General features: G+C 29.5%; 2 protein-coding genes across 4 annotated transcripts in view; both read right to left on the minus strand.

Moving 5' to 3' along the window:
* Positions 1-1,096: 1,096 nt before the first annotated feature.
* LOC142331647 (uncharacterized) lies at positions 1,097-18,672 on the minus strand. Its single transcript, XM_075377670.1, has 2 exons — positions 18,086-18,672; positions 1,097-1,289 (listed from the first exon to the last, which is right to left on the minus strand). The coding sequence occupies exons 1-2, from the start codon at positions 18,670-18,672 to the stop codon at positions 1,097-1,099; spliced, it is 780 nt and encodes a 259-aa protein (XP_075233785.1).
* Positions 15,665-25,369, minus strand: part of pcx (pecanex) — a 192,970-nt gene continuing 183,265 nt past the window's right edge. For all 3 annotated transcript variants that reach the window (XM_075377880.1, XM_075377879.1, XM_075377878.1), the window contains 3 exons: positions 24,804-24,944; positions 20,211-20,362; positions 15,665-16,365 (listed from right to left, as the gene is read on the minus strand). In XM_075377880.1, coding sequence (XP_075233995.1) covers positions 20,222-20,362; positions 24,804-24,944 — 282 coding nt within the window. In that variant the 3' untranslated portion in view covers positions 15,665-16,365; positions 20,211-20,221. The remainder of the gene's footprint in view (positions 16,366-20,210; positions 20,363-24,803; positions 24,945-25,369) is intronic.

Below are 25,369 nucleotides of genomic sequence, written 5' to 3' on the forward strand. Positions count from 1 at the left end.
GATCGAAAAAGAAAGAGGCGTCCGAGAATGATAGTTTAAGGTATTGACCGGCATGTAGCTGAGGATGAGGTGATGTCTCTCATTACAGAGCAGAACAGCCAGTTGACGAGACTGCATTTAAGGCAGTGTTTCGGTTTTTATTTAAAACGGGTAAGCGCGATGCAGAGTGCTACCACAGGGCGTTTGAGTGGGTCCTTCATTGTTGAAAACCTTCTTCGCTGAAGAAAGGCTGTTCATCGATTTTGCTTCTTACAGAGTCAAGGAGTACATCGATGTTTTAGGTGTTGTCGGTATGGTCACAGGACTAAGTTCTATCTACAATTCTATCAACTACAATTGAATCTGAAGATTTGGAAACGTTTTGGCTTCTTTGTCAAAGTGAATATGGAATTTTAGTTGCAGAAGCATTGAAAATATTGATCCCTTTCGCCAAGTCTTACCTCTGTGAAAAGGGTTTATCGTCTATGGTTGCGTCAAAATCTAAATATTGGAATCGTCTTTTATCACTTGAAAACAATTAGATCCACATGTAGAGAAAATTTTTTAAAGAAAGACAAATGTAACCATCTCATTTATTTTCCTTTTATGTGTACTTGTAAGTAAAATATTTGTAATAATATTTTCCTCATAAAATGATTTTATTTTTACGTGTAAAATTGTAGGCTAATTTCGCGATCCCCAGGTTGAAAACGCTGATTTAGTGGAATGACTAAATTTTTATGCACAAAAACTGGACTGAGCTATGAACCACCACTCTAACTGAGTGAATGAAATCAGATCATAATGAACCCATCTGTACATTATACTCTCAATAAGTTTTAAGATGATTGGTATAAAACTAACTGGACCATTGTAAAGCTGGTTGACATCCATTTTAAAAATTGGTGCAACTCTAGAAATCATATGTATCAGGAAAAATTCCAGAGGAAAATACATAATTTATAAATTAATTGGAGAATGAATAAAAATCACCAATTTTTGAATTAAAGAAATCATTACATCAATATCTTCTTCAGCAATTGAACTCCAGTCAAATTCATTATTTACCTTGGCTATTGAATCTAAATTTACTAGTGTTCAAAAGAAAAATTTCCTTCTATTCATTTAAAGTACCACTTGCCCTATTAATAAAGTGTTCATTTAAAATATCAGGGGTCAATGGCATATCGAGTACACCTCTATTTATATTACCTTCACTTTTAATTAACTCCTGTACAGCTTTATACTTATTTGGTGATTTCATAATATAATTTGTATCTGTCTCCTTCTTCACAATTTCTAGTTGTTTCCTATAATACTTATTCAGGATACTATATATCTCTGAACAGCTCCAGACCAGACACCTTGGTCAAATCATCGCACATCAAAATCCAATTTTTAACCATCTAATATTTACGGTTATACCATTTAACTGTGAATGAATTAATTCCATATTTACATTAGATGTACATGTGAGCTACCTGAGATTAAATATCATTCTTTTTGGTAATCTTATTAAAATCAGTGCAAAGGACAATATTATGCCTTCCCCTATGCAGCAGTTCAGTAAAACTTCAATAAAGATGGTGTAACACATCCAAATCTCTGCGGTGAACAATACAGTAATAACATTACCAAATTTAATAACGCTAACCTGTCCAAAGCTATCAATTTATTTCCACTTATTACTCTTTGTACACTTGATAATTTTATACATTTTTTTTTACTAATACCATCCATATGTGGCCACTTTTCAAGGGAAATCAAAAAACCAAATCCTTTTTTAATTCAATTTTAAAAAAATTTAAATTACCAGGATCACTCATTTTAGTTACTTTTACATTATTAAAATTAATAATTTCCTTCACCTATTATAAAATAATTTGTACACACTTTTTAATGGCATGTATTACTGTATTACATGTAAAGTTCTTTACCAGTAACCTTTTATTAATAAAATTAACATGTATTATATTGCGAGAAATGGTAATAAAATAGTTGTTTCAATTTTTTGTGCCAAAATTTTGAACTGTTATCTGCTGTGAAAGATTTGGTATGTTTTTAATTCATTCAACAAACTGTTGATATATTAAATTCTAGATTAATTCATGAAAGCAACTTTATAAACTTTAAATGACATAACTGTAGTAGTTGTAGGTGACCTGTCATGAAACAATCATTCTTTGTCATGTTCACTTAGGACAAAGGAATTACGTGTTCTGCATGAAGAATGAAGTGTTCAACATAACCTTCTTCACAGAGCTGAATTGACTGTTGCACATCAAAATCTCAAACCTGCTGAAATGTAATCGATATTCAGTGTTACAAGTGTCATTATTCTTAAAAGAGGGGCTTGCTGTATAACAAACATCATTATTCTCAAAGTAAACCAATTAACTAAATCCAATTGCATCTTGAGGTGCTTTACATTTGGTATAATCATGACTGGTAACAAATCGCGTAATGTAACAAATTTATATATTCTTCTTTCTGTAGGAAAGGTCATTCAAATAAAAGGCATTTCTTGGGAGTGCGAGTACAATGTTGTCAGATACTCTTAGATACAGCAAAGTGTTGGCGATGCGGGTTCAAGTCTTCTCACTGAGGCACAGAGAACTGTCCAGAAAGACATCTGTCAGCGGCTTCTGAATTTGAGGAAGAAGGAGAGGCATTTACAGATTGTATTAAACCTGTAACGAATTGTGGATCCACCACTACATCTGGAAAGCAAGAAAACTAGTATGGTGTGGATCAAAACCAGAGAGGGGGCACTGATCAAGGCAAAGAAACATTCGTCAGATGGATGGAAATGTTCTGGTAACTGTGTTTTGGGTCACAAAAGGTGTGCTGCTGATTGATTTCCTACACGAATGAAAATAAATAATGTGGCGGCATACTACTGCTGGTTGTTGGATGATGTCACGATTGCTTATCGCAACAAACAATGTTGGTAACCAATTTTCAACTCTCTCTTACTGCATAACACACACCAGCCCAGACTCAATAAATTTTACTGGACTACTCTTGAACACCCACCACACAGACCAGACTTGTCATGGTGTGATTTCCATACGTTTGATTTGCTGAAAGAAGCTTTAGGAAGGGGAAAGATTCAAAGATGGTGTTGCAGTCAAGCATTATGTACACAGTTGGTTGCTGGGACGGACGTCTTGTTTATTTGATGAGGGCATCAGGGAACTACCTATCTGGCAGAGAAAATGTATTTTTGTTGAAGGTAACAAAAATGTAGAAAAATAAGGTTATTTATTTTTAATTCCATCTAATTGAAATAAAGCTACATAAACAAATTTTAGTTTGTATTTGAATGATGATCATATTTTACATATTGTCTGCAATTAATAGGGGATTAGACAATTAAAAAACTTGGAAAAAACTGAACACATTATCCAATTTTATTAATATCTTCTTTACTGGGTGTTTTTTACCGGTTATAAATAATTATTGTATTAAATTTTTTCCTTCGGTTAATTCACATTGAACGTTTGATATTTTTGTTAAAACTTGTGTCCACAATTAAAACAAAAAAAAAAAAAATTGTTTTTATGAGGGTCATTCAATAATTTAAGAAACAAATGGCAATGAAACAACACTAATTACTTTTTAAAATAATCCCTGGCTACATTTAGGTGTTGCTTATTCCATTTTTTGTGAGCTTTCTATATTTCGGTAGTAAAGGATTGTTCATCTTAGAGTCTGAACATTCTCATACTGCATTCTTGAATTTGATGCCACATAAAAACAGTTTGAGAGGACTGAACAAAATAAAATATGATGGTTTGAGATCAGGACTTAAGTTGAATGTGGCATACCTCCTGACCCTTTCTTTTTCTGTTTACCCTCCAGAACTACCATAAGTTATTACAGAGGATGAATGAGGTTGATATGTATGAATGTAAATGAAGTGTAGCCTTGCACAGTCTAGGTCGACTGTTCCTGAGACGTGTGGTTAATTGAAACCCAACCGCCAAAGAACACTTAGAACACAAAGAACCTTAGAATTTTTTACTTCAAAATCAGCTGATTTGCAATGATGAGTTTAACCACTAGACCAGCCCGGTGGGGTATACCTCCTGACCCAACTTTTGAATAGATTCCTGTCTTCAGAGAGGTATTATTAATATATATTAATAATAGAGTAAATAAATAATAATAAGAAGAAATGAATAGAACTGTTAAGTATATGATCAAAAAGGAATCCAAGAAAATAAGCAAACGGGGAATATTAAATAAGAATGGAAGAATGACTTCATGTGAGAAAGGCTATTTGGATGGATTATATAAAAGACCTATATTGGGTGATTAGGAGTGGGAATGTGAGGAGGAACAAAGATGGCCAAAAATACTAAAAGCGAATTTAGAAAAAGCAAAAGGATCTAAGAGAAAAGAAAGCAGTGGGCTATAATGGAATACCATCTGAAGCTTTAAAGATTTTGGGAACAAGTGCAATTCTGAGATTAACAAATCTAGTCAGTAAGATCTATGAAACAGGGTTATGACCTGAAGATTTATTTAAAACAATTCTAATATTATTACCAAAGAATGCAAACATTACAGAACAAGAGAGAGAGAGAGGGAGAGAGACAGAGACAGACTTCAACTAGTTAGTTGAAGTCTGTCTCTCTCTCTCTCTCTAGTTAGTTGAAGAGACTATTTAGTTAAATAGTCTCTTATTAACTTTTTAATTTCATCTTTTGTAATTTCAATGATTAAAAATCTATCATTGATCAGCTAGGTTCACTATCAGAGTCAGAGATCATGTTGTAATTGTATCAATAAATAGTTATTATTCTAATTAAGATTAAATATAATAAAAAAGGAGAATAAATAATTATATATAAATATATAATAATTTAAATTATATTTCATACAAAATTTCCTTAACAAAATATTTTATTGAATGTTACTTTAATCGATAGTAATAAAATAAATAAAATGAATACTACTTATTTTTATAATTTACATTTAAAAAAAATTAAAAACTGTTTTATTGATATATCGCATTATTACAGAAAATTGTCTTATTCAAAAATAATAGAGTACAGTAACAATAATAATTAATATTAATGATATATTAACACACCTTATTATAAAATAATTTACTGTAATTAATAATTTTATTAGTCATATAAAAAATATAATTACATATAAAGGAAATTATATATATTTCTTAATTTTTAAAACTATTTTTTGTTCTGAACAGTGTATTATGTTATCACAGTAATGATCAGATTACTACTAATAATATAATGAATTTTAATTTTATTGTTTGTACATTTTTTAAAAATTAATTATAATTAATCTTTATTAAAATTCATTTTTAAAAATTCTTATTTTATATTAATTGTATGGTAGTCCTGATGACCCGACCTATAGTTATTATCAGGCATTCCATTTTATCAAAGACAACAATGAGTGATATACATTGACCATCTATACCTGAAGAACGATTGTTATTAAGCATCGATTGAAAAATATCACTCATTATAGAGATACATTATTAAAGGTATAACAACTAAATCTGTCTGGAAGTATATAACCTGTAAAAAGAAGTAGTCTTGTCCCATTTTAATGGACAAAATACTTGGCTGACTAAGATCATAAAATCTCTTGATCCAGACAAAAATGACTGAGATAAGTTAAAAAAATTTAAGTCGTTTCTAAAAAAAAAGAGATAATAAAATTTCAGATAAAAGACAAACAGATAGTCCCAAAAAATGTACAGTAAATATTATTTTCAAGCAAATTGAAAGCAAACGAAGGGAGGATTTACCTTATCAGTTTTTTAACTTGAGTTTAAAATGACTAGCACGGTTTGGAATTTCAAAGTTAGTTATACCTAAAACAACAGCGATTGTATACAAATGTCTTTGTTTCCATTCGATAACTTCAGAGTAGGAATATGCTTTTAGAAAATGAACAATTAACTTTTGCTCAAGCACTGGCTAGAGTCTGTTCAAAATTTTGCCAATTCCTACAAAACACCTGGCACATAATCAAACTGAATTTTGAAGAGTGATAATGTTAATTCAGATATTGTAGATGTAGCCGTAAATAAATCATTCAAATGAAAAAATCAAATTGTTAATTCTGTTGCTAATGCGCATCTGCAAGGTTATATAGACCTACATAGAAAAAAAGACTCCTCTTTTGATATATTTTGCTGTTGTCTGCAGACCAAAAATTAGTGAAAATCAAGTCATTAAACTACCATTCTGACCCTGAAGGGAAAGACACTCACTATGTGACATTTCTGGTCACCACGCCACTCTCTGCGTACCTAGCCTTGATGGGCTTTACTGTAGGTCATTTTCAAAATTTCCGGCGGTAGACATTGCAATCTCACCTCGACCAGGATGCAACAACTGTGACTATAAATGGATGAGAATAAGTTTTACCTTTAATAGGTAAAAACATGATTTATTAAATTTAAAAAATTACAAGCCATGAATTTCTACATGATTATTTTTATATTGACACCACTAGCATGACATCCTAAACATTCAAAAATGTTGGAATATTACGATAATAACCCTAGCCATCGCTAGGGTTTTCTAGTCACTGACTGATACTAAGCAGCAGCTTAGAAGTGTTTCTTAAAACATTCTGTTTGTACTGGACAGCTTGTTTTGTCATCTAGTTGGAAACACAACTTCTGGTATTACACTCCCTAACTGCTGTAATTAAGCAGACAAAACGTTGTTGAGCATTTCAGTATAACGTACAGTTTCTATTGCATAGCTTTGATGCCAAGTACTGAAACACTTTTTAATATACCAGAATATATTTTGAGGATATTTTTGGGTATTGTTTAGTTCAGAAACAATTTTATTTATCCACTATCTATAAAAGAAAATTAGTCTCGTTTCACTTATCAAATAAAATTTAAAACTTCACAATTTTCATGCAAAACTATTGAAAAACAGCAAAAATCTAGTCTCAAAGGAACTGTTAGCTAAGTTTCTGCATCGACATATTCTGTACAGATCAAATTGTAAAATTCTAGTTTATGATTAATTCAGCATGGCAAACTAAACAACCTTGCCAAGCAAACATTGAATTATTTGTGAACACTGAATTATTTCTATCATGCTCTCGGTGTTTTCTGCAGTCCTTATAACCTTCTTTGTTCTCCTTTATAAAGTTATTATTAATATTAGGAAAATGTTATTTAGAAGGCTTCTTGGGAGCATAATTTTTTACTTTTATGTTGCTCTTGGCGACCAAATTCTATATTTCATGATCTGACCACCACCCAAAAATTGTAAAACACAACACAGATACAAGTTAGAAAAATGATGAAGTGCCTTTAGGCAGGAGATGTGCTATAAAAAAAATAATCATTTGGTGCGATGAAGGCTTTGTTTCTTACGAGAACCACAAGAAGAGTACGGTAATTGATTATTCAGAGACAATAAGGTTAATATCCCGGTTCTTTTGTGGAATATTTGATTAACAGTGCAACACAGAACAAACAATTTATTTAGAAAAACTTTGATTTTAAAAATCCATTTCATTACATAATATTTCTTATAGAGGAGAGACTCCACGAAGCCTTATCATAAATTGTATATTTTTAAAATTCTATTCCAACTCACAAGTAGTGTTCACCTTTCAATAATTAATAAATTTAAAACAGAACTGTAATCTTGAAAAATATTGATGTCTCTCTCAGAATTCAGACTAGAGGATAAAATACTTATAATCCTGTTCTTGTTAAACCTTGCACAGATTTCCATGCATAAAAATCTCAAAAGAATTAAGCATGTCCTCAGCAAATGAGGACATTACTAAAAATACACAGATTTCTTATAAATTACTATTATAAAAACTGTAAAAATCTGATTCATTAAAAATAATACTGTATCAGACAGTAATGTTTATAGTTAACAAGCATTCTATATTTACTTTAGAAATTAATGTTTCAGACTTTGCTAAAGGAGTGAAATTACCTGGAAACTACATTCTAGTAAGCTTTATTTCAGTAGTTAATATTATTTCTGTATTTAAAAATACAAAAAAAAAATATTGGTAATTTTATCAAATATTGAGTTTTCAAAATAACATTTTTAATCTTGCTGAACTGAATATTGAAACAAAAAGAAATAAATATTTTTTAATCCATCCTGACACAAGAATTTTAATGATGTAAAAATAAATAAGAAATGATGATGTGACCAATCTTGGTCATAGCAAGGTGCTTACCCAGATACAGCACCAACAATTTCCATCGCATTATAGAGAATAGGTAAATGGGTAATAGAAAAGTTTCATTGAACAAAATTACTATAATAAAAAACTTAAGTAGAGACAAAATTAATTATTCATCGGTTTAAAAATTTATCTGATATCTAAAAAAAAGAATCTAACAGAAAATTTCAATAGCTGGCAAGTTAGTTACAGTTAATTCTTTCATATGCCACATAATTCTGGATATTGAGGAAAGGTTTAGAAAGCCTGATTTTGTTCTAAGGTGCTATTTAAATCAGAAGAAAAAGATATTCATTGCAGCATATACTAGAGACGGTCAAACGGCAAAGCAAAGTAATTAATCAATAATGTGCTTCCCATCCTGGATAAAGATATTCAAATCCAGGAATTGTGGTGGGCATCTACTACCAAGAGAAGCTTACTCCTTCTCACTCCTTTGGTCGGGTTTGTTCATCTTATTTTTTAATAGCACTATTTCCTAATCCTTGATTCTTTCTTCCTCATAAGTGTTCTGTGAGTTTTGGCTAGAGAAACTCACAGACTTATATTTTCTTTGAGTGAATACTTATATGGAACAGCTTTACCTATGAAACTATTTCTTATCGAGTGTGTGTAAAAAAAAAATCAATCTAAGGCCAAGACGCTAAGAATTTTTCTTCTTTTAATTCTAAGTTGCAAGATGAACCCTTTTAGTAGAAAACTGTCGACAAATACGGTTAAAGATAACAAAGAAGGAAATAGCTGCTGTGAAGAGCACCAAAGTAAAAATGCCAATAAATATAAAATCATAGGTCTTTATTTTTAAGAAATTAAGATACAAGGGTAAGGTTACAAAGGTTCTCCTTAACCTTAAGGAAAAAGGGTTGTGAGAAATGAATAATAGATATAATGAAAATTAAGAAACTCATTGCTGCAATCATGCCAAAAATAGTGTATAAAGAGATGAAAAAATGCAAAATAAGGCAGTTCTCTAGAATAAGTACATTAATTATTAATAATCATATGAAGTTAATATTAATCCATTTAAAGAAAAATAATAAAATTAATTATAAATTAAATCCAGCAGTCTATAATATTATATAATACACATTTTGTCGAATACTTTTACAAATTATTTTTCACAAATTCAAGCAAGAGCAAAACCTTGGGGCTATCCATGAAATTATGTCTTTTACAGATTTTCAAGTTAAAACAGTAAAAAACAATTATTTTAATTTGGTGATTTATGAATTGTAAGGAAAAAACTTTAAAACCCTGAGTGAATGTTAAGAATTCTTCAAACTTATTACGTACATAATATTATAAAATTCTACAAGTAGTAATATTATACTTATTATAAATATTTAACAAATGTTAAATGTTGTTAAAATTTTAATAATCTTTTTAACACAATTATACAGAATGAGCAACATAAAACTGAACCCGTAACATAACCGCTACAGAATCGGTAGGTTATGTTGGAATGAAATTTTATGAGTGATACCGATAAATTAAATAAGAAAAACGTAATTTAAATGTTGCATTTATTTAACTTATTGTTATAAAAGATGTTCAAAATGACCACCCTGGGCATCGATGCACTTTTGTGCTCAACTGATCATATTGAGAGTCATCTGATGCTAAATGTTGCATTGATTTCTTGTTGAATGCTCACCTTCAGTTCAACAATATTGTGGGGATTAGATGCATAATCTCTGTTCTTTAAGCAGAACCAAAGGAAAAAATCGCAAGCAGAAAACTCTGGGGAACATGGAGGCCACCACCCTCTGCTGACAGCTTGTTGTCTGTCTCCTTCAGTTGTAACGCGATATGGTTTCAATTTTGATTCATGGAGAATTTTATGACAAGATGTGTATTTAACACTGGATTGTTGGGATAACTTGTTTAGTGATTTTTTTGGACTGGCAGTAATTCTGCTTCAATATCGGCAATGGCCTGTGGAGTCCTAAGGGAAGGTTGCCTACTTTGTCTTACATTTGAAACTGAACCTGTTGTATGGCATTTTTTAACTAAATCGTGTATGCTACTCTTTGCTGGGATACAGGCATTCAGAAATCTTTCTATGAATACTTGACGTGATTCTTCAAACAATCCAGAACGAATATAGGCCTCGATTGTAGCCTCCTGGATTGAATAAAGCATTTTACACAAACACAACTGCACTGCAACAAAACATATACTGCAATGATACATAACCACCTGACAAATGGTAGCAACAATCAGTAGTAACATATACATCCACTAATCGCACTAATTGTGCGAGTCGTTCATAAATAGTGTTGGGTAGCGGTTTCATTACGGGTTTGGTTTCATGTTGTTCACCTCGTATAATCATGATATTTCAAATCTTTCTAAACATTTAACTTATGTAATTCAACAAAGTCTGCAGTTTTCATTCATAAAAAATAATAAAAATATTAAGTAATAAAGCTGTTTATGTCAGTTACAAGTAGTACACCATTAATCTCTATTTCAAGGATATTGTAATATGGAATGAGACATAAAGTTTCACACTTTTATGGATTGAGCCCTATATCTTGAACAGACCTGATTAGGTCTAAGCAGTAATCAGGAATACATCTATGTAACGTAGATGTCTTTAAATACATTAATAGATTTATTTTCACAATAAATTGTAGAATAAAAGATTTTAAGTTTGCAAATTTTTTTTACATAAGCAAAAAACTAATGTGTCATTTTAACTGTTAAAAGTCATAATTAGGCAGAGAAAATTTTAATCTATTTACTTATTTTCTTTTCTTAAATAAATTTTCTTTACCTATTATGATTGTTTAATGGCAGTAATTATTGCCATCTAGTATTAATTTTGTTTTGAGTATATGCTTGTTTTCAGTTTATTTCAATAACAGATTAGCAAAGTTCATTTCAATTTTCATGTTCTGATATAACACTACTCTGTGAAACTCTCTTATTCATGTTTCACACGTGAACAGTTACCAAACAACTATTAATATAAAGCTAAAGGACAGAAAATTACAGAAGGAAATACAGAATGTAAAAGGTTGTGAATGATTTAACCAAAAATATAACTGGTGAATTGGGAAGTACAAAATCTGTTTGAAGAGAAGAATAAACTTAGGGGCTGACAATAAAGTGATTTTTTGAAGCATTTTGCAGTATTTGAAGCCATCTTATTGTTAAAAAGAAACAGTAAAGGAAATGAATAATAATCTTTAAAAAAACGATTTTTTTCTGAGATGATTAATTCACCGCATACACCTAATGCTTCTGCATAAATATATGTAATGAAACTTTATAAATAAATGAAAAATCTACTAAAAACTTTCCCCAGTGGTAGGAATTCAAATGTGGGAACTTCTGGATGAAAAGTGAGATGCAATCAGCTCTATGATGGAGATTATCATGAAAATAACTGAATATAAACTAGGTGACCCATAGAGGAACAAAGTATGCAACAGAATCCGAAACAGTTACGTATTTACAAATCAAATCACGATCGCTAGGAAGGACCTTCATGGAACTGATTAGACAATGGATACTAATAAAAACAATACAAACACTAGTAATTTATACAGGAAGTACTTAGCAGAAGATAAGATTCTGTGAAAATGTTGCGCTTAATATACCCAAGTAAAATAAAATAAAATTCTACGTTAAAAGTGAAAATGTTTTCAACAAGTAGATTGTATACAATGACAGTAAAAATTAACCTAACATTCATTAAAAGTACAACATACATCATATTTTATAATAATAAATAATTTTAACAAGTTTTAATACAATCATTAAAATTTACATTTCAGTTCATAATGTTGCTGCTCAAATTATAACTATGAATTACCATGAAAAAAAATCTTATGTGTACACCACATGACTTCATTGTACGTCTATTAAATTACATATATACATCTTTTTAAAATTAAAAATACACAAATTTTCATTAATAACTTCTGACATTTTTCATATTTTGTTTTTTATTGTTATTATTGAATTAATATTTATCGTAAACGTTTTTTACAATCAGAGGTTAATAATTATTAATAAATCAATACATTTAAATTAAAAAAAAAGAGGAGATGAAGTCAGATTTGAACCGATGTGCCGTCCCCTTGTAAGATCCAAATATTTCATTAATTAAAATTTTATTTAGCTCTCTCTGGAACCAATGAAAATAAGTACCACTTATGATATACTGCTGATAAGTTCTAAGTCCAATGCATTATCCTGTTGATAAGTTAAGAAAGAGTCCAATTTTGGGCTTTTTTGGACACTTTTGGTCCAGTTGATTGCAATCAAAAGAGGAGGTGCACAACTAAATGTTACAACAGTCCTAAATCCAAAATTTCAACATTCTACGGCTAATCGTTTTTGAGTTATGCGATATAATTATGTAGACGTCACCTCAAAACTAGTCAGAATGGATATTTTCGTTGAAATCTGGAAACTGAAATTTTTCGCAATTACAATACTTCCTGTACTTTGTACAAGGAAGTAAATAAAAAACTATTACTAGTTAAGAATACAGTAAATTTATATAATCCTTTTTCAAAAAAAGGAAATGATTTTTATACAATGCATCTTCTATTTTTCAAATAGAAACAATTATTAAGGAATACCATATTATACAATAACTATATAGATATTATATTTTATTTATTCATACTGATAACAGAGGTCTGACACCAAATAACAATTGTTATCATTTTTTTATGGTGATATAAGAATTTTGCAGCATGCCAAGCCTTATAGGATAAATACTTAGATTGTTCTACTTGTATGTATATACTTGCATGATTAATGAAGTTATTCTATTTTTTTCATTTTTTTAATTTTAATAAAAAAATAATACAAATGATATGTAATAATATATTTCTATTATATTTATACACATTTTCTACAAGTTGTACAATTTATATTGATTTCCCAAGAGGAAAAATATACTTTCTTATTCAAATAAGGAACTGTTAAAAATACATATTACGGACTGAAAATGAGCGGAGTTTGACTAAAGGGTCATCTCAATTGCTACTGATTTTTAATATGATTATTAGTGCCAGTTATCTTAACACAACTTATCCTAAAATTTTAATAACTATTTTAGAAGAAATCAGATTTTTTCCTAATATTCATGAAAAAACTGACAATACAGTAACAACAGTTCTAATTTAACAAAAAGCAAATTTATACTTTATTCATCTATATAGTAACAAAATACTGATGCCCAATAATAATAATAATATTGATGGATGATAATGAATTTTGTAGTGCATGAAAAGTGTAATGCCTGACTAGTTAAACCCAAACTTCAGAGTGAATAATAGTAATGCAAATTTATAATAGATCATTCAATTAGTGATTTCTAAAGAACATAACATATTGTACTTACAAAAAAATATTCAATTTTTCTTAGTATGAAAATTTAATAGCATGCAGTGCATGAAGAGAGAACAGGTTTTTTCAATAATTTTCCAACTTTCATGATAATATAAGTAATTTTTTAATATAGTAATATTTCTACATTTTTGGGGATGATTTATGCGTAACAAAATGTGACACTGTATGGAAAATGCATGAAAGAAGTAATTTAGTAAGTGCAATTTAATAAATGTAGATGAGTCGGAATATTTTAAGCCTCTCATGGAATTAGTAAAAAAAAATCAGAAAAATTTATAGTAAATGTCAGTTGACTTTTTTTGCTGTAAGAAGCAACTAAAATATCCGAGGCTGTATATTTATTGTGTTATATACTTGCCGCTTATCTTTAACATAAAAATTTCTATATGATTAATTAAAAAAAAAAAAATTTTTTAAATATAATTACATGAATGTTAGCAGAAACATAGCGATTGAATTTGATAAAAAGTACAATTAAATTTCTGTTTTAGTTGGATTTATTTATAATTAGCATTATACTCGTATTATTGGGCAATTATTATTTTTTAAGATAAAAAAAGGGGAAAATGTATGTACATAAGAATGAAAGCAATTTTATATAATCGATTAGGAAATATTATTATTTCGATTATTAAATATTATTCAAATATTAAGCCAGACATAAAAAAAAAAATTATTTCATTTTAATATATATTATTTGGATTGCTGTTAAAAATCATAAGAAAATTCTATTATTTATTTATTTAGCAAAGCTTTCAAAATGTCAAGTGTATTATTTTTTTTAATATCACCCAGAAATACATGTAGAATATCATATCCCAACAAAAATATTGAAACAATGTTGAAAACAGAAAATAATAAAATACAGGTGAAAACATTTTAACTGGGCACTATTGTACAATACAGTCAGAAGTAAAGAAAAATCGTGTATGTATCTTAGAACTGTATATCTGACATAAATAATAAATTAAGTTGTATTCGAGACAATGAATATAAAATATAACCGCTGTATAACAATTACTACCTTTAGTTGCTAAGGGAATTGATTACTACCCCTGTAAAAACAATTCCTTTACTATAAATTACTTTACACTAACAATATAATTAAAACTTAAAAATAAAAATATAATTCGGTTGCAATATTCGCTACATAAATAAACATAAGACAATTTTCATTGTCACTTATACATACAGTGACATAAACATGTTTATTTTCAAGTAAAACAGATAACATAACAGTTTTTCTTAATTGTACGACAAACAAAAACGGGCACATAAAAATCCATGAATAAGTACAGTTAGATTCTCTATAAAAACATAACCTGACATAATCAATGTTAATACATAAATCTCTCAGAATTACATAAAAATGGAAATTAAAATGTTGCTTTTCTAGCCAAGAAAAATAAAAGAAGTAAAACAAGTTTATCTATCGCTTAGATTTCATGGCTTTATATACAAACATAAATGAAATGTTGAAGCTTGTATATAATTAAAGATAATAATTACTTAAACTTTATTATAAAATGTGTTCTACTGGAATATACTTTTTCTTGCATTAAAAAAAAAAGATAAATAAAAAAGTAGGCAAACCCAACAACTAAAATACAATTGTATTCGATATAATTATATTAATTTTTAAAATAAAAATTGTATATTTTATATTACTAGTAACATAAAGATCATTAAATTCCACAAAATCTAATCAATTTAGATGAAATGTTTATAATTTGTTTTAAATAACAAAGATTTGTTTTTATTCAACCGCTTTAAAAACGTACTAATTTTTCAATTTTAAAAACTGACTATCTTATGTCACAGCATATTTCTTAATTCAATAATTGAATAGACTAACAAACAACTGGTATAAATCCATGCACACTGATAGAACATAAATATTTGAAAACAATCAAAATTAAAAAAAATTCTAGAAATTTTTTAATGCTTTTCCTGTAGATCTTTACCTGAAATAAAATATAAAACTGAGGGTAAAAAACAAAATTTCAAAAATATATACAAAAATAAAAAATTCATAAAAATAATATATTTCTTTTAATAATTCTCCTATAATAATAATAATACAAATATACTAACCCAAATAAAAATAATGAAGATAATAATTATTGTTAATATTAGTATTATTAACTATAAAAAAGGAAGCTTATACAAATGCACAGCCATAAGACAATATAGTAATAAGTAAATTCTACATATAAATATTTTTTACAATGTTTATATTACTACATACATTATTGTTTATTACACAAACAAAATTAATTTATCAGTTTTAGATACTACACTTTTCAAACACTGATACAAACTTGTCAAACAAATAAACCAACAAACAGCTACAAAATTTATCAATAATATTTATACACCATATATACAAAATGTGTTAATTTTTCCATAACGTAGATTTTATTTATTATTATATTAGTAAAACATTACAATATTGTACATTAATTATATACAGTATAATTATTATTTGATTTAAACGAACAATATTATTTTATTACAAGTTACAATTTTTTTTTATCATAATTAATTATACCTATTACTAATATTTTCTACATCTAACGATCAAGTTCATAATATGATTAAACGAACGATGATAAATTAAATAATCAGTCTGTAGATCGATAAGGCATCAGGAATTGGCTCCAAATATCCTACTTCTTTTTAAAAATTTTCGCCGTAAATTAATAAATATTTCTGGAGGTTTTTTAAGGTAAAATAAACAAACCGTGTCATTGTTCAACATATAAAGAAAAATAATTTCATCTGTAAAAAAAAACAAAAAAAGTAATTAAAGTAACGACAAAATTATAATTGTGTTACAATGTTTACAATACTCTTCAGTGTGAATAAAAAAAATAAATTCTTACATTTTTTTGTTAAAAGTACTTGTCACCAAAGAAATTTTCTTTAAATAGTTAGATCTTATAAACCATTAGAACAAAAAAATTAAGTTTAGCCAAAGTAAAGTAGAAATTTTTTTTACACTCTAATTTTTAAACAAGTGTTGTAACAAAGAAAACAGTATGACAGGTTCGGCGGCTTTTTATTAAAAATAATATACTACTGTCTTATTAAAATCAGAAAGATATCGGTGGTCAGTCTGTTGACTGACTATTCATCTAATAACTATGCCTAGATAAAACCCAGTAATACCTAAAACTGTAAATAGTATCGTCTATAGTAATACATGACTTCCCTGATAGGATCCTAGGCAGCAGAGTTAACTACTTACTGACTTATGCTGATGAATGGCTTGTCCTTTTTACTGTCAAACTATTTTCCTTAAAATTGATCCCTTTTCCTCATTTTTACTGCTGTTTGTAGGTGTAGGTGTGACCCTAATAGGTTCTCCGTGCAGAAGTTTCCAAGATCTAAAGAACCAGTGTACTGTAATCCTTGGCGGAAGGGGCAGCATGATGGCCTACTAGGAGGACTCTTTGTTTTCTATATCGATAGCTGAATAAGCTTAACAGCTACAGAACATATTAAGTTAACCTATCTTTTTTCCTGTTTAGCTTTCGGGAATTACCATTCAGGTATTACTTCAGAGGATGAATGAGGATGATATGTATGAGTGTAATTTTTTAGTCTCAGTTCGACCATTCCTGAGATGTGTCTGAAACCCAACCACCAAAGAACACCCTGGTATTCACGATCTAGTATTCAAACCCGTGTGAAAGTCTTTACTAGGACTTGAATGCTGGGACTCTCGACTTCCAAATCAGCAGATTTGGGAAGATGCGCTCACCACTAGACCAACCCGGTAGGTTGTATCAAGTTAACCTGGGCCTCCTAATCTTCAACGACTCATCAGTAATGCTTGCTAATTGCAAGATAATTATGGTATTTAAAAAAAATTATTGAAGTTGATACAATACTACATAGTAGATATAGATGGTTCCTTCTAGCGCAAATTTTTTGCATCAAACCTAACCTAAGTTTACCTAACAAAATTGCATCAAACAAAATTGAGGAAAATTGGAAAAATTGAGGTCTTTCCCAGCATCATTTTTTCCCCACTTATGACCTTTGATAGGGATTCCCCAATCTTTTATAATGATCTGATTCTTGGAATTCCTCGCGCTCTTTCGCAAGCATCATTTTTCATGTATATGTTCCTTCAGATTTGCGAGACATGGCAAAATCGAATAAAAAAAATAAAATATCTGCGACCTTTCGCCTATTGTTCTTGCTTTATCACTTTACCGGTCAGCGGAGAATACGCGATTACATTATCGTAAATCAATAGGCAATACGGTACTGTATTTGGTTTGAAGGCCTCTTCCGCTTCGACTTTAATTTTCAAATCGATTACACCAATCTTTACGGAATCATTTTGGGCGAGCAGTCGATCACATATAAAGGATATTTGGTTTTGTAATCGGAAAACGTGTACGGTGAATCTATATTTTTATAATACGATTTTTGAAAATGTATGAACATTTTGTACATCAACGCTCGATTCCCTCGTAAATCTTCATACCGATATTTATTCGAATTGATCATTACACAAATATTTTTAACGTTACAAGAATCGAATTCTGACGCGTCCTTCACGGCTTTATCTTTCCTGTCGGTTTGAAAACCTACAATAACATAGCGCGGTTTATCTATTTGTGACAACGTTGTCACATTCCATATAAAAGAATTTGTTTGAGGAACCGCTGTATTTTCATGAAGATCCCACGCTCTGAAAGCCATCTGCACTTCTTTATTTTGATCTCTCATTTTAGCTAATTCCAATTCATATTCGGGTGCCGCCTTGAGGTACGGAACAACCCACACGATGTCTGTTAATTCTATCCTAGATTTGTGATTGGGAACCGTAGCGCGTATCGTGTTTACATCACTATCAAAACGTCTCAACACCAATTCCTGTCTGTTGTTTATGATTATTTTTTTATAATCTTCGGCGAAACCCAACAGCATCGATAACGGAACGCATAAATTAAAATTACCATCTTCATCTAAATCGACTTTATTTTTTCCACCGCTGATCCATCCCGCTATTTCGGCAGATGTCAACAGAGAATTTGTCATTGAAAGAGCGTTTTTCATAACCTTTGTCATGCCTACATTTCTCACCGACGCTACTTCTTGCGCGTTAATAAGATATCGTATATCCTGGAATAAAAACGCCACACCAAAATTAACTAATTCTGAAGTAGTAGATCTTTTTCCGTCTGCTCCGATGAGTTTGCCGGAAACAATCAAATAACTTTCACACAGAACGGTATACATGTCCGGTTGATTTATAGGGATTTTAATCTCCTTTTCAATTTTATTCACTAAGGTATAACGATTGTGGAATTGATTATATGTTAGGGACTCATCTGAACGCGCTACTTTATTGACTGTTAAATAATTCATCGCGGATTCTATATTATAAAAATTAATTTTTTCATTTCACTAACGTATTGCTTTTGGGTGCTTTTGAGTTTCCCGTCGACGATTTCAAAACCTAGAGATTTAAAATTTTTAACGCTTTCTTCGGTCAATTTGTAACGTTTGTTAACATCAATTTCATCATCACTTTCGAATATCAGCGGCATGTCTATATAGAAAAAAATAAAAATTCAATTGCAGTAATTTATTACATTTTTTCAAAACCAACATCATGTTTACTCGTTCGCCACGCAAATTCAATAAATTATCATTTTCATCGGTCAACGATATAACTAAATCGTAAATTGCTCTCACATCTACCGGTAGAAATTATACACGCAAAAGATCGGGCTTTGATTTTGCAATGTCTCGCAAATCTGAAGGAACATATACATGAAAAATGATGCTTGCAAAAGAGCGCGAGGAATTCCAAGAATCAGATCATTATAAAAGATTGGGGAATCCCCATCAAAGATCATATGTGGGGATAAAATGATGCTTGGAAAGGCCTCAATTTTGCCTGTAAAATACTAGCAGTTGGATTAGGTTTGATGCAATTTTGTAAGGTTAACTTAGGTTAGTTAGTTTGATGCAAAAAATTTGCGCTAGAAGGAACCATCTATATCTACTTACTACAAAATCTATTGCGTTTTCAACTTGTTAACTACAATAAAACTAAATTAATATTAATAAACAAACTCTCACTTCTAATAACAAAATGCAACTTATTAATTTAGTCTTGCATTTCTTTGTTTTAATTTCTGTCTCTCAAAAAAAAAAGACAAAGATGTAAATGTAGGTATGTTTAGAATATAAGTTGGTAAAAAAAAAGGATTGTATTTAACTTAATAAATAGAACTATATAATGTGTAGTTTAAAGAAACGCTGTGACCGGGTGGAAATTAGTGGAAACTGTAGCTGTATATATCATTTAAAATTCTGGCACTAGCACTGCCTGTTGATCTGTTGGAAAAAATTTCTAGAAACCTACTGCACTTTGATTGTTTATTTCTACAAATTTATTTCATTACATTATGTATACACAAATTTAAATTGTAACATTAACACACCTTAAATATTACAAGGCTTTAAACATATTATCAAAATACATATGAACGAGTGACTCAAATGTTAACCGAAAAAGTTGAATGAAAAAAGAATTATCTGAAAGAAAAATGGACTGTTTTTTGTTTGTCTAATTATGATTATTTTTTTTTAATTACCTTGGATTTTATTAAACTTCAGCACCAAGATCAACAACTCCACTTTCAGCAATTGGTACGTACTTGTCTTCAATTTTTACCAACAATATAGTACGATCGACATGCGACCTTCGACGAGGATCTTTATGTAGAGGCACCCAACGGTGAACAACCTAAGAAAAACAATTATTAATTTTTTTTTACAATTTTTTATATAGTATCCCCAATCTGTTCTCATATACTATTTACAGTTCTAAGCTAATATTCAGACAAAGGGAGTTTCTTTGTCTGGGAGTAATCTTAAGAACTACAAAATAGACAAGAAAATTTGTACGTTTTAAAGCTTGTTTCTTCTGAGTACTGTAAATTTTATGTAATTACATCACCACACTGTAATGTTATTCCCAAATTTTTCGCCACTAATACTCCTTCATGGTAGTACAATTAAAATGTAGATAATAAATAAAGTCTGACTAAGAAAACAGATATGTCTGCTAGCCATATAATACTACTGTACTTATACTTCTGCTAGCATATAATATCGTTATTTTAATCGGTCAGAAAATTATTTTGACAGATAAAATTATAAGAAAGGAAACCTCCTTATTTATAAAAGTATCATCGGCACCAAAAAAAAATGTTAAATGGTGGCATAATACAATCTTTTATAAGATAGCGTAATTTCATTTGACAATAAAAATTTAATAAAGATTAATTGTCTTGGAAACACCCACAAATTGCTAAGGTTTAGCTACACGCTGAATAGACTGGTTTACGATACACCGGTCCAGAAAATACATAAAGGCCAACATTTTCTGATTAAAGTAAACAATTACATGTAACTAAGTACTAACTTACGATTTGTATCGAATACATATTGTTTTGCAATTTTCAAAGCATAGTACATTTAAAAGGTGTGGAAATTAAAATCAAGTTTTCACTGACAGATATACTGAGAAAAGTGAGATTATATATTGTTGTTAACATGCAAGAATATAGTTTTACACATTTATTTGAATAGGTATTTGTATCTTGTTTATAATTTTTTTTTAGATTAATTCATCTGATTTCATAAGCTGTATTTTTCATGTTAGTTATAAAATAACTTATAGTAGCTACAAATATCGTATAAGTTTTATACCTGATGCGGATTTAACAATTAATTTATACATTTCTGAGAAAAAATACAATTGTTAGTAGATTTCTTTAATTTACATTTTTAATTATTAATTAAATTAATTACTAATATCTAATTTTATGATAAGTTTTTAAATCTGTGATTATTAGTTTATTATTACTTTACAATGAATGAACAGAGAATTAAAAGAAATCAATACCCTCAAATACATAGGCATCATAAAAATTGTATGTTACTTTAGGTATTTAAATAATTACTATATTTTATTAAATATCTTAAGGAAATTTTTACTTAATATGATAATGAAACACTTTTTTCAGAAAATTCTTACTTTTGAAGACATAATGACTATTTTTGTTGTAAATAAATATGCATATTTACTTGGTACGGTATTCTTACAAAACTAATCTTGATTTACCTAAATATTTTGGCAAAATATTATAAGAACACGTAAATTAATTTTTTAAATAATATAATTTTATTTATTTTTGAATAAATAAAAAATATGTATTTAGTTTTATTAACAATTAAAATAACGGAGGGGGTATTTTACTAAAATACAAGACAAATTTGCTGTAGATTTAGTACATTTTTAAAAACTCAGTCAAACAATTAAATTTTTGTGTTATATCTCTATTATCAAATGTAACAGAAAAATTTTCTCTCTTTGGTGGTAAATTAAAAGTTATTATAATTTTTTGGTAAATCAAGATTAAAATTGAAAACAGGAAACTTATAAATGATTCAAGTTGAATACATTCAACAATTAACCTCATTCTAGTAAAACAAAAACTCCATTATTACCGTATCCTTTATTATTTGTTTAATATAACATTTACATGTCCTTCTGTGAATGAAGTAACTGATTTTTAATGCCTAATTGGGGATCTTATTCTTTATGCTACAATCATCCACATAATTGACTAAAAATTTTAAAATTATTTCTCTTTTTAAACAAAGGAATTTTAACTAAAACTGAATGTGCCCTGCAAGATTTGGAATTGACACAGTTGTTCCACTGCAAGCATGATGTTAGTTCAAATGAAGCTTGGCAAACCCTTTCAGAAATGTAGAAAATATTCATCCCTACTGCATTTTCCTGGCTTTTACAAAGGTAACAATTTTTTTAAGAACTGTTTAAGAATAACACTCTTAACATCTGGAGTAGATAATTTCTTTTCTGTTTACAAGCTGTTCTGCTTTATTAATACAAGTGAATTTGTGTCTGGCATTGTTAATTTTGCTCTCTATTTAACATAATTATCTGAATTCTTAAGTAATATGTTGAGCTTAATGTTTTAATAATTATTTGACCTGTTGCTGTTATTTTTAACTTAAGCGTAAGATAAGACTAAGATTCCATATTACCTCAAAGAATAATACAATTCTTATATTTCTCATTAACTTCTCTTGTCTAGTATTCATTTGTAAACAAAACTTCAGGGTGAATGTAAATTATTCTGTGCATTTTAGGGTTAATAAAAAATGAACAAAGCAATGTAGTGCGCATTGATTTTTCATTACATGATACGCTGGTATGATGTAATGCCAAGGGGGATCGTCAGTTAGCTACCGTGCGGGAGAAGGCAATGTATGCGGTATGATTTCAAGCGGTTCTGTTATTGTTCGTAGATGTTTTCATTTAGAGTTAGGCTGTATCATTCCATCATCCTAATAAAGTTTCTACTAAAGGTTGGTCACAGCAGTTTAAGGATACAAGAAATATAAGAGATAAAAAAAGTGTTAATAGACCTTCTGTTTCTGAAGAAGTAAAATGTAAACAAAGTAAGAAAAACTCTTCAGAGAAGCCCGGGTAAATCGAGTCATGTGAGTTTAGAACTGGGAATACTGTGATAAAAAACCGTGAAGATTCTATACAGGCACCTAAATCTTCATGCATACAAAATTCAGTCGTGCAATTGAAGATGATGATAAACTACACTGTTACAATTTTTCCTTGGACATTTTGATAAAGTGAACAAAGATAATGTGTTATTAGAAAAAGTAATCTTCTCTGATGAAGCTACCTCTGTTTCTGGTCACACTATCATAATTGTCGAATTTGGGTAGTGAGAATCCTCATGTCACTTGATGAACATGTAGTAGCTGGAAATTTAATATTTGATATGCATTGACTACTTATGAAGTGATCGGACCATACTTCTTCGCCGAGCCAACTGTTACTACTGCCAGTTATCTAAAAATGTTACAGTAGTATGCAATATTAGAAATTGAACATCGACACCCTAACGCTTACTTCTAATAAGATGGCACACCACCACCACACTTGGATTTACATGTTAAGGACTATTTACACGAACAATTTCCTTAACTAAAATTATTATTAAAATATATATATTTTTTTTTCCTGCTAAGATTATCATAAAATTTATTTTAACTACAATTATCTACCTTTCTTAGCTTCGTCATAATTAAATCACATGTTGACATGTTTTGGATATATTCCATTTTCAAAACTAAAATTATTTATTTTTAAAACTGAGTTTTTAAAATGGAATATATTCAAAACGTGTGCTAACATGTTATTTAATTATGATGAAGCTATGAAAGGTAGATAACTGTACTCGATAAAAATATTTGATAATATAATTGTACTCAATATAAAAATTTCCTCAATGTTAGATTGGCTGTAATGAACTGATTCCCTGGCATTATGCCACTTGATTTCTTTCTTTGGGGTTTTGTCAAAGACAGGGTGTATGCAACAAAGACTAAACATCAGTAAAGCAAAAAGAAGAATGGAGGGTGTAATTAATGGAATAACTCCAGACATTCTTTATAATGTGGCGTAAAATTGAATATTGTCTCGATATTTTACACATCGCAAAAGGTACTCATATGGAAATTGTTTGAAGTCAATAAGTTGTAAACAAAGCTGTCTGAAACAACCTGAACAACAATAATGCAAGTAATTACAATGCATTGTTATTTCTTTGTTAACGCCTAAAATGCAATGAATAATTTATCACTTTATTTTTTTTCAGAAAGTAAAAATAACAATAAATTTCTGTGAAAAAAATAACAGCTACAGTATACCACCATTTTTTTTAATAATGCATTACCTGAAGCCTAACTGATGTTAAAGTTTAAGTTATTGTCGTCATTTAGGTATCATTTCTTAGTCTCCTTAGGTTGAAATGTTTCCTTAAAGTCACACGATCCCTATCGGGAAATATTCAGTTCAAGGTTGGATCAGAATAAATGTATTTTAGCACTAACGTCTCTATAACACTATCTCGTGGTTACCGTTCACTCATTAGAGTCGAATTAACAATATGTCTTAACATGGCGATTTAAAACTGTAACCGACTATAGGTAAGGTCACTACAACAAGAAAAGCAACTCTTGTGGGCTATGAATTAACAAAAGTGTATAAGGAGTCTAGAACTGGTTCCTATCAGAAACTGATGATAATACTAAAGATGTAAACTACTAACAAGAGTACAAATTAATACCTGTCCTTCCATTCCTTTTTCGGGTAACCAATCATGCCAATGAGACCGACCTCCATTAGCTCTCATCCTTTCGTCCGGCCAGCTAACATCAATCCGTCGTCCTAGATTAATTGCATCGTACACTTGATTGACATCAACAATCTGAAAAAAGTATTCAAGACTCATCATCACTTTAAAAATACGGTCTGTAAATATAGTAATGAGACTAGTTCAGAAAAACTTTTTATTTACAATCCAATTATACATGGACACTACCATTTTCGAAGTAGTTCCCTTGGGAAGCCACTCACCGCTTCAAACGGATTTCCCACTCTTCATAGCAGTGTTGGAACTCAGAAACCACAATATCCTTTAGTCAGTTACATTTTTTTAATGTTTTCTACTGTTCCAAAATGGTGTCCTTTGAGATGTTTTTTAAAGTTAGGAACAGGAAAAAGTCGCAGCGACTAGTCAGATGAATAAGGTGATCGAGGAACTACAGGAATGCTTTATTTGCCAAAAACTCATTAATTGAAAGTGCAATGTGACAAGGTCCATTGTCATTATGCAGCATCCAGTTGTCTTTG

Source organism: Lycorma delicatula, chromosome 10 (assembly GCF_047948215.1).
Source record: "Lycorma delicatula isolate Av1 chromosome 10, ASM4794821v1, whole genome shotgun sequence".
Taxonomy (NCBI): domain Eukaryota; kingdom Metazoa; phylum Arthropoda; class Insecta; order Hemiptera; family Fulgoridae; genus Lycorma; species Lycorma delicatula.

Coding starts and splice junctions, on each gene's coding strand:
- LOC142331647 (XM_075377670.1), bottom strand. CDS start 18,672: ATGACAAAGGTTATGAAAAACGCTCTTTCAATGACAAATTCTCTGTTG. Junction 1,290..18,085: donor ATCAATTCGAATAAATATCG/GTATGAAGATTT, acceptor TAAGTATTATAG/GAAACAACTAGAAATTGTGA.